A 9,866-nucleotide genomic window follows, 5' to 3' on the forward strand; every position below is an offset into this window, starting at 1 on the left:
CTGCAGCTGTCCTTGAGGGCAGTGCTCTAGGAACTTACAGGGCTCCTGTTTTGATCAATCTGTCCTCTGAGAACTGTGTGGGGATCATTAAAATGAGCCTCAGGCTGCAGCTGGGAAGTTGTCCCTGAGACTGTCTAGGCAGACCTTAGCCCGAGAGCTCTTAGAGACCTTCCACTGCTGGTCACAGAAGTGGGTCTTTATAGGGTCACTTTTGTTATGAGAGCAGGCATGGTCTCAGCAGTCCACACTCAGATCCTCACCTTAAGACTTCAGACCAGGCAGCTGGGCAGGGGTGGCTCAGGTTGACAGATAGTCTGGTGGTCTCTAAGCTCTCACTTAGGGTCCTCATTAGATACCTTTTAGCTCCCCCTCGGGTCTCTCATGGTTAAGAATTGTGGTGGGGGTCTGTAAAGCCCCCTCATTTCTGGGACTAGTGATCCCTCTTTGCTCACTCAAGGGTTTCACCTAGTGCTACTTGGGCTAACTGCAACAGTAGGCAGCCCTAGTCTTGTGGAGCCCCTGCTGCTATGGAGATCACCACATCAACTTTTGGCAGGGCCTGGGCCCCCTGGTAAATAACAAGAATGACCAAAATAATTAACTTAGATTACAATGCTAGATAAACTTTTATTTAGAAGTAACAGCACTGAAAAACAGGAACAAATGAAAATACCTACAAATCTCCAAATTGCCCACACAGACTAGGAACACTAAGGTATCATGCAATGTGTTTCCTCCATCACCCAGCTCTCCATGCTGTTCTAAATATATACTTTAAACTCAGATCCTTATCTTCTTGGTGCACCTTAAAGAGAAATATAGGGGCACCTCTGCCTCCTGTCCTTGTCAGGGGGCACTCATTGCTGACAGCTCCATGGGACTCACTGCTCTGGACTCATTGTGGTCCTCAGTACCCATTCAGGGTCTTCAACTTTAATTAAGGCCTGGGACATTGTCTCTGCAGATCTGATGTCCATACACTCAGAAGGGCTCTCACCCACACAATACCATCAAATAAAAAAGGGTCATATACACCTGACTTCCATGCCTGGTCTCCTTAGTGCTACAAAGGGGCACTCTCTGTGGTCTGCTATTTTTTTTTTGGGGGGGGGGAGTGTGGTTGGTACCACCAGTGTTCATTCAGGAACCTCCCCCTGGGTCTCCTCTCTCTGCAGAATTAAGGCTTCTCAATGAGTCTAACACTCTTACCCACCCAGAACTTTCTAGACAGAAATGATAGGGGTGGCTCAGACTGACAGATAGTCTGGTGGTCTCTAAGCTCTCACTTAGGGTCCTCATCAGATACCTATCAGAGCCGGAGACTCCTCCCTCTCCTGAACCGAGTACATCAGTCTCCAAACAAAGTCTCACTTCCTTGAGTTCCTAGGGGGAAAGTCGGAGCCTGCCAAATGACTAAGACTGCCTGGAGACTCCCAAAACTGAGAAGAGGGGTGCTGCTTTGTGTTGCTATCTTTCATGGGAAAGCATCCCATCATTAGCACCCAGGACCCTCTCATTGACTCTAGTTAGGGCCTGGGTTTCCTTGATCTGAGAAATCAGAACTACTCTCTCAGTCCAAGGCATTCTTCCCTGAGACTGTCCTGGCAGACCTTAGCCAGAGAGCTCTTAGAGACCGTCCACTGCTGATTACGGACGTGGGACTTTGTAGGGTCACTTTTGTTATGGGAGCAGGCGTGGTCTCAGCAGTCCATACTCAGATCCTCACCTTAGACTTCAGACCAGTGCAGGAGTCCAACCTCAACGGAAAAAAATGGCAGCCAGTCTAAGATACTTGACGCCCAAGAATAAATAAGTCTGGGCGAATCCATCCGGCTATGGCTACCCAGGGTCTCTAACAGCTGATAGCAGGGGCGGGACTCTGTGGGACCCGGTGGTCCGCAGGTCTTTATTCAGGGTCCGCACCTTGGTTTCTATCAGAGCCTGGGAACCTCTACTAACTCGAGGCTGCCAGACCCCAAACAAAGCCCTCACATTCCTGAGAAGGCAGTGAGGTATACAGGGCACACTGCTTATGATATCTGCCCTCACAAGCCTGACAACAGGAGCGGGATTCTGTGAGCCTCTCTCTGTAGAACTGGGACCCCATCCTGTTAGACAAAGCCCTTCCCTCCCTGAGATCACCAGGCAGAAATGAGGAGGCTTCTCGGCCTTTTAACTCCCCCCCGGGGTTTCTTACGGTTAAGAATTGTGGGAGTTTGTAAAGCTCTCTCATGTATGGGACAAGTGATCCCCTCTTTCCTCACTCAGGGACTTTACTGTGCTCCTGGCAAGTTGTGGGATTCCACCCTCCCTGACCGGAGGTTACAGTACTCAGGTCAAGTTCCATTCTTTGTGGAGACCTCCCACATGGAAGGAAGAGTGAACCACATTAGGCCAGGGATGTTTGGGTCCTGAGAAGGTGACCACCAGGCTGAGTCTCTATGGAACAGCACTGTTCTGGAGTTGGCGGTCCCCACATCCCTCATTCAGCGTCCTCAACTTGGTATCTGTCCAATATAGGATCCACCCTCTCCTAAACTGAAGCCACTTTCCTTAGGCCAAGACCTTCACCTCACTGAGAATTATGAGTACAAGAAGGGGTGCGCAATCAGAATGCTTTGCCTGGGCATTCTAGGTCTGAGAACAGGTTTGGGCAGGTTTCTGAATAACCCCTACATTTGGGGGTGATTGTCTTTCCAGTCCTCATTCACAGGGATCCTCATTTTGTCTCCTGTCTCCTAGATGAACAGATTCCTGGGAAATGCCACATTCCTGCAAATTCTTGAGCAGTGTCCCTACTGCAAACCTTGCAGGTTCATGTGGCAGACTTGTGAGATAGGGAAACTGTAACATAAGGCAGGGGGCACACCATAGGGAGGGGCTGTTAGAGAAAAATGACACTGGTTTCTCCTTCAACAGTCAGAGTTAGCCTTCTGACTTCTGTTACAATTGATTTAGCTCCTAACAGACAGGAGTTGTCAGGAGGGCTCTGCGAATCCCTGATTTTGAAATTATCTGACTCTGCAGATGGAAATGGCTACATTGTCACTGAAAATGTTTCTCCTCTTTATTCGTAACTTTCACTTTCCTGTGGTGTTCTTAGTTGCTTTTGCTCTGCATTCCAATCCAATACTTTGGGCACTGACTCCTTACTTTTATTCCCTGAGGTACATTTTGGAATATTAAGGAACACTAAGTCTGCTTTAGGTAGACAGGAGTAGAGTGAACAGTTTGGGTTCTAGAGGAAATCAGGGCAGGAGTCTTCTCCCAGCCCTGTCACTTATTAGTCCTGTGAACTTGAACATATTACCAAACTCCAAAACACAGAAATTGCAATAACCAAAAAGTCTGCTTAGCAAGGATAATTTTGTAATACATCCTCATCAGACGATATAATATATAATCTGTGGGAGAATCTGTGGCTGCCCACTTTGACGAAGTTCCTCACTTCCATGAGACTTCTGGGAGAAAATGAGTATTGACTAATCATGCCACCATGACTAAGTGATATGTTCTCAAGTCTGACAACACATACAGGGCTCTATGTGGCCCCCTTCTTTCTGGGAGAGATACACCCACTTTTACTCCATGTCATCATATTGAATCCTGCTAGAAACGGGGTACCCTTCCTTTACAGAATGGGGCCTCCCTCATTAGTCCAAGGATGTTAAGTCCCTGAGACCACCCCCTTTTAAGAAATGAGGGTTAACCTTCACCTGGAAGCTCCGCCTCTGACCTTCCAGGTCCAACTACAGATAGGAACATTCTAAAGACATACCTGCTATGGAGCAGTTGGTTGCCTAATTCCACATACAGGATTTTTGCCATGACACTGTCATGCCTTGGATTTCACTCTCTGCTGATGATCCAGTCTGTACACCATTGTTCTCATCTCCTTGAAACCCTGCAGGCAAAATACAAGGAGGACTTGAGCCTGCCCGCTTTTGCCCTTGCCTCCCAGTGATAACAGTGGAGGAGGGATTAATTGCAGCCCTGTCAATTGTGGGTTATTTTGTATTCATTCAAGTTGTTTACTTTGACTCTGCCCCCGTCCTGGGATTCCACTCTCTGCTGAACTGAGCCTGCAGAAAAACACTTTCCAGGGGCCTGACTTGAAAATCAGTTTTAGCCACAAACAACCTGACAGGGCCAAAGACTGAACCTCACAGGGTTGACCACTGGGATGGGACTCTAGAGATCCGACTGCTCTGGCTGGGCCCTGCCATAATCCTCATTAAGGTGTATCACTGCCATTTCTATGAGAACCTTATACTCCTTCCTCTAATGACCTGAGAACTCTGCTCTTAGGCCAGGGCTCTTATCCCCCTAAGAAGCCAGAATATGGAAGGGGAGGTATGTTCAGCCTGACAGTTGTTTCTGAGGCTCTTTGTGTTTGAGAGCACATGGGACCGGTGTCCCTGTGATCTCCTCTATTCTGAGGTGTTGGTCTCCCCTGTCCCCCTATGTGGGGCCCTCATCTTGGTTCCTATCTCTTGGATTACAGGCTTCCTGGTAAATTCCACATCTCTGCAAACTCTGAAGCAGTTTCCACTTTACACACCTTGCAGAGAATAGGTCCCTGTCCAGGAGTAAACTGTAGCACAAGGCAGGAGTCCCTGAGCAGGTGGCGGGGTTGGCTGGGGAAAAAAAAATGCATTGAACTATTCTTTCTCGTCATCAGCCAGATGAAGATTTCCACGTAACTTCTGTTCTGATAGGTTTACTTTCTACAGGGAAGGGACTGTCCAGGATAATTTTGAGAGCCCCTGACCTATTGAGGTTATCTAACATTTCAAATGCAGACAATCATACTGCCACAGAACACTGTCTCTTTCATTTATTATTTATCTCTATCTCTTAACTATAATGGTATTCTTATTGTTCTGGCTATGTTTTCCAATCCAGTAGTTTGGGAACAGGGCCATTCCTTTTATCACTTCAAATAGATTTTGAAGTAATGAGAAGAAAATTGAAATAAAAGGCACAGGGTGTGTCTCAGGGTGGGAGAAGAACAGTGTGGACTTACTGTAATTTAGACTTGGAGTCAATTTCCAGCTTTGTACTTTATGAGCCTGGTGAATTACCCTATGAGCCTCGAGCTTTACACTGTACAGTGAGTCTGACAAGCACTGCCTTATAGGACTGGTGGGATATATGTAACAGATAGAAAGCACCTGTCACTGTGCCTGTTGTATTCACATTAGGGAAAGGCAATTATTACTATGATTATCTGTGACCTCAGATATTATCATACATCTAGCTGGAGTATTTTTTTACATACAAGAGATGTCAGGAAATATGCAGTGTTCTAGAAAAAAACATACACATAATAAGACAAAATTCTGCTTAGCAATGAACAGTAATATGTTATCTCCACCCATCTTATTCCCCTTTACACTTGTTCCTTATGAAGTGAAGAATATATCACTCTCTTTTGTAATTAGAGCTTCTCCCATAACCTATAATTGCATGGGCAGGGGCTTCTTTGCCGAAACATCCCCAGTGAGAACATGAAGACTTTCAAAGAGCTGATACTCAATTAATAAATGTGTAAAATAAAAGGCATGAAACAAGAGGTCTGATCCACTAAGATTTATTTTCTCAAACATTATGGAAAAACATAAGCAACTCCAGGTGTATGTTTTTAAAATTTTAAAAGAAAGACTAAATGTAGTAAGGCAAACAAGAAGTGACTAGTTTTATATATGTCCGACAACTTTTTTTATCTATTTGTCTACAGATGAACAATTCCATGTCTTGGCTGTAACAGGTAATGCTGGGTGCAGAGTAGGTAATATAATCAATAACGAACTAAGGACTTACTGTTCAGATGGGTACTAAACTTAGAGGCAAACACTTTTAAGTTATATAAATGTCTAATCACTATGCTGCACATATGCCACTAGTATACTATTGTCAAGTGTAATTTAACAACAAAATAAAACAGAAGTGGCCAATTTTTTACTTTATCTATCCTCCTATATATCTATCTACTGCTCCCACGTATTTTAGAGTACAGTTCGTTCACATCTTAAAATATATTTCTATCCAAAAGCCATACTATCCTGTTCTGAATCACACAACATTTTGAAGGATTTCCAATTTTTATTTTTAAAACAAAACTCTTACCCTTAACTAGACAGACAGTAATAAAAGTGCAATCCGTGTCATTCATAAACTTCTTATGTTTTATATCTAAACAAACATTTTGTCTAAAACAGGTGTACGAAACTTCCAGCCTGTGGTTCACATATGCTCTCAAAATGATTTGACCTGGTCCTGCCAAGGCATTAGCGGTGAGTTAGTTAAATGTTTGACCAAAACCAGCAGACTATTTTTAAAGTTGATAATTTTGTATGACTCACGAATAATGTTCTAAATACCCAAACTGCACATGGCAGAAAAAAGGTTCCCCACACCTTGTCTAAAAGAACATCATTTGAAAATGCAAAACCCCCCAAAACAAACAAAGATAAGCCAACAAGATATTTTGCATATTAGGAAACTGCTTAACAAGCCTTTCATCCAAAAACTGAAGACTCCACCTCGAGTTCACTCAGAGTGTGGGCAGCAGTTGGATATATTATCAAGCTCAAACTTTAGGAACCTTAGGCTTTACACTGGAGCCACCACTGGCCTTGGGAGGAGTGGCATCCCTGGTTGCAGCTTGGGCTCTGGCTTGCTTTCTCTCTTCCTCATCTTGCAAAGCCTCTTCATAATGGGGTGAGTAGTCAGTGGGCAGGGTATCATTGAGATCAGCTAAAAACTTGAGGACTTTCATCTTGCTGGTCTCAGCGTGGGCTCTTGGACCCCACAGGAACTCATAACGTGGAGGACGACTGTTGGGCACCGGCTGGTACACCAGGTATTTTTCCTGCACCAAATCTTGGGTGATAAGCTTCCTGGGCTCCCCAAAAATGAAGTGAATCTTTCCATTATAGATGCCCAAATCATCAAGGAATTCCCAGATCTCCTTCTCAGAGGCACGGTTGCCATTCAAGAAGATCACAGCCAGGAGAGGCATCAGAATCCCTTTGTTAGGAAATCTGAAGCCGCTGCTCAGACTCTCATCTTCACTGTCGACAAGGGTGTAGCAATTACCGTTGGGCTTCACTTCTTTCACTTGCAGGCCAAACAACCGACCCATGCGCTCAGAGGCTCTCCTGAGGATCTCAGGGAAGTCCTTCCTGAACCACTTGTGGATGATCTTCATCATGTCTTCCTTTTTAATGAGATCATTCTTTTTATATTGATGCAGCAGGTACTCTACTAACATAATTGCCTTTTGATTTATAAGATCTTGGCCAGCATTCTTAGTGGAAGTTGAGGCCCCGGAAGAACTTTTACTTTTCCTAACATGGCCTTTAGCTTGTACAGCAGATCTTTCACATGAGGCAGCTGCAGCACCACTTGTGGTGGCCAGGGCACCCTGAGGTGCCTGGGGAGTGCCAGCACCAGTGGAGCTTGAGGCCTGGGGGGATTTTTTACTTTTCTGAACCTGGCCTTTGGCTTTTACAGCAGATCTTTCATCTGAAGCTCCTGCAGCAGCACTGGTGGTGGCTGGGGCACCCTGAGGTGCCTGGGGAGTGCCAGCACCAGTGGAGGTTGAGGGACCTTCCCCCGAAACGGAAGAGGAGGAGCAAGCGGCCTCTCCTTCCTCTCCTGCAGGGGCCTGAGCACTCTTATCACCTTGTTTCTCAGCTCTGTTTTGGCGGCGTTTCTCCCGAGCTCGGAGCTTACTCTTATGACCACGAGGCATGATGGCTCTTGTTTAGGACAGCAGACAGGTGATTTGGGCACCTAGTGGGTGGGGAATAAGGTAATTTGAGCACCTTTAACAGGAAGATTTCACCTTGCATTTCCTGAAGGGTGCCTCTTCAGGCTTCCTTGAGGGCACTATTCTAGGATCCCACAAGTCTCCTGTTTTCCTGGTCAGTCTGGCCCTTAAAAATCCCACTGAGAAACCAGATAAATTTTAGAGTCAAATCCACACTATGTACTATCATCCCTGCCTTGAATTTACTCTTGTGACAGTAGGTGATTTCAGTGTAGCCCCTCCTTGTCCTGGCATGTGGCATCATCCCTCTTTATCCTCAGTATTACCGTACCAATAATGGGAAGGGCCTAGACAACCTACCCTCTGCTGCTCTAATGCTGCCACCAAAATGCTCCCTGGGACCTAGGAGAAAGAACTGGAGAGAAACTTTAGTTCACCTTCCCATCAGGGGATACCTAGTGCTGAGAATTTGTTGGGGTCCTTTATGTCATGAGTTCATTTGGATCCCCAGTTGTCAGTCAAGCCACACAGGACCCAATTCTGAGGTCTCAAATGGACTCGTGCTGAGGTCATGATTTCTCCCTCTGCTGGCCTGGTACCACTCCCCTCAGACCAAGGCACTAATTTCACTATTAACCCTTACTGAGGGCTGATGGGCACTCCTGCCTGACATCTATTCTTGAGGTGCACCAGTGCTGAAAATGGACAAGATTCTTGTTTTGATTGTTTTGTTAATCCTCACTGGAGGATAGTTATCACGTATTTTTTTGTATTTATTTATTTATTTTTCCACTGGTTAATACGTTTATTACCTTACACATCTTTCTCATCCTTTCCCCTACTTACTAGACCAGAAAAAAAACAAACAGGCAACTTCTTTCAGTCTTTAATTCCCTTGTCCAAGTTTTTTGTTTGAGAGAGTGGAAGAAAAGGAGGGAGGGGGGGGGGGCACTGGAGGGTGGATTTTCCATTGAATATTTTAGAGAGAGGGAATGAAATAGAGTGGGAGAGAAACATTGATGTGAGAACAACCGATCAATTGGTTGCCTCTGCAAGGGCCCCAATTGGGAGGGGGTCCACCTTCAACCCAGAAACCTGCCCATGACTGAAGACCCACTCCAGGAGCCTTTGGTGCAGGCCGACCATGTAACGCGGAGGCACACTGTCTAAGGCAGGGAGGATTCCTTGTGGCCCCACTGGCCCAGGGTGGCACATGCCCACAGGCCTCAACGGTCTGTCCCTGAAACCTGGCACAACACGAATTTAACACGAAATCCTCTCTCCACTGACCTGCGGTTGCCCCCTTTGACTTGACCAGTCATCTCCCTGAGATGGCCTGGGAGAAAGTGAGTGCAACTCAACATGGCAACAAGCCGTAGTCTCCCAGCCCTGACACCCACAACCTCCCTCAGTGTAACAGCCCTGGACCCTGGTAGAGACGGGGGCCCTCTTTGTACCCTCCTCCATTACCCAAAGGCCCTGGCCTCTCTGAGACACCACCTGAGGAGTAAGGGTCACCGCACGCGGCCTGCCTGCTCTGCTCCCGGCAGCCTTTGCGAGTTTGGCGGGGTGACCGCCAGAGAGGAGGCTGGGTCGCTCTTTATCTATTTCAGTGATTCCCAAAGTGGGAGCTACCGCCCCCTGGTGGGTGCTGCAGCGATGCAGAGGGGCGGTGATGGCCACAGGTGCATTTGTTTTAACTTTTTTGTATTATCTTTCTATTCTGAGTTCAATAAATAGTTTCATAATTTCTAACTTCAATGTTTCTAACTTACACCTTTCTTTACTATATTTTACAAAAAAGGTAGAAACATTAATACATATATCTTTGTTTAATTGCTATTACAATTTTTAAAAAATTAATTTCCAGGGGGTGCTGAGTAATATTTTTTCTGGAAAGGGGGCAGTAAGCCAAATAAGTTTGGGAACCACTGCTCTAAACCCTTGAGGTAGGCCAAAAGTTTGGGAACCACTGATCTATTTCCTTGGCCGTTCGCAGTCCCTAGAGCTGAGTACAGGGGCTGCTGCCCTGCACAGCCCGTTCACCCAGAGAGGGCTGCTCTGAAGCACCCGGCCTCTCTCTTGAATC

General features: G+C 46.0%; 1 protein-coding gene across 1 annotated transcript; it reads right to left on the minus strand.

Moving 5' to 3' along the window:
* Window positions 1–6,592: 6,592 nt before the first annotated feature.
* On the minus strand, window positions 6,593–7,759 carry LOC102774348 (melanoma-associated antigen B2). The gene has a single exon (XM_015559262.1). It carries the CDS (start codon window positions 7,757–7,759, stop codon window positions 6,593–6,595), a length of 1,167 nt encoding a protein of 388 aa, XP_015414748.1.
* Window positions 7,760–9,866: the final 2,107 nt, after the last annotated feature.

This window comes from Myotis davidii, unplaced genomic scaffold (genome assembly GCF_000327345.1).
Source record: "Myotis davidii unplaced genomic scaffold, ASM32734v1 scaffold1934, whole genome shotgun sequence".
NCBI lineage: Eukaryota > Metazoa > Chordata > Mammalia > Chiroptera > Vespertilionidae > Myotis > Myotis davidii.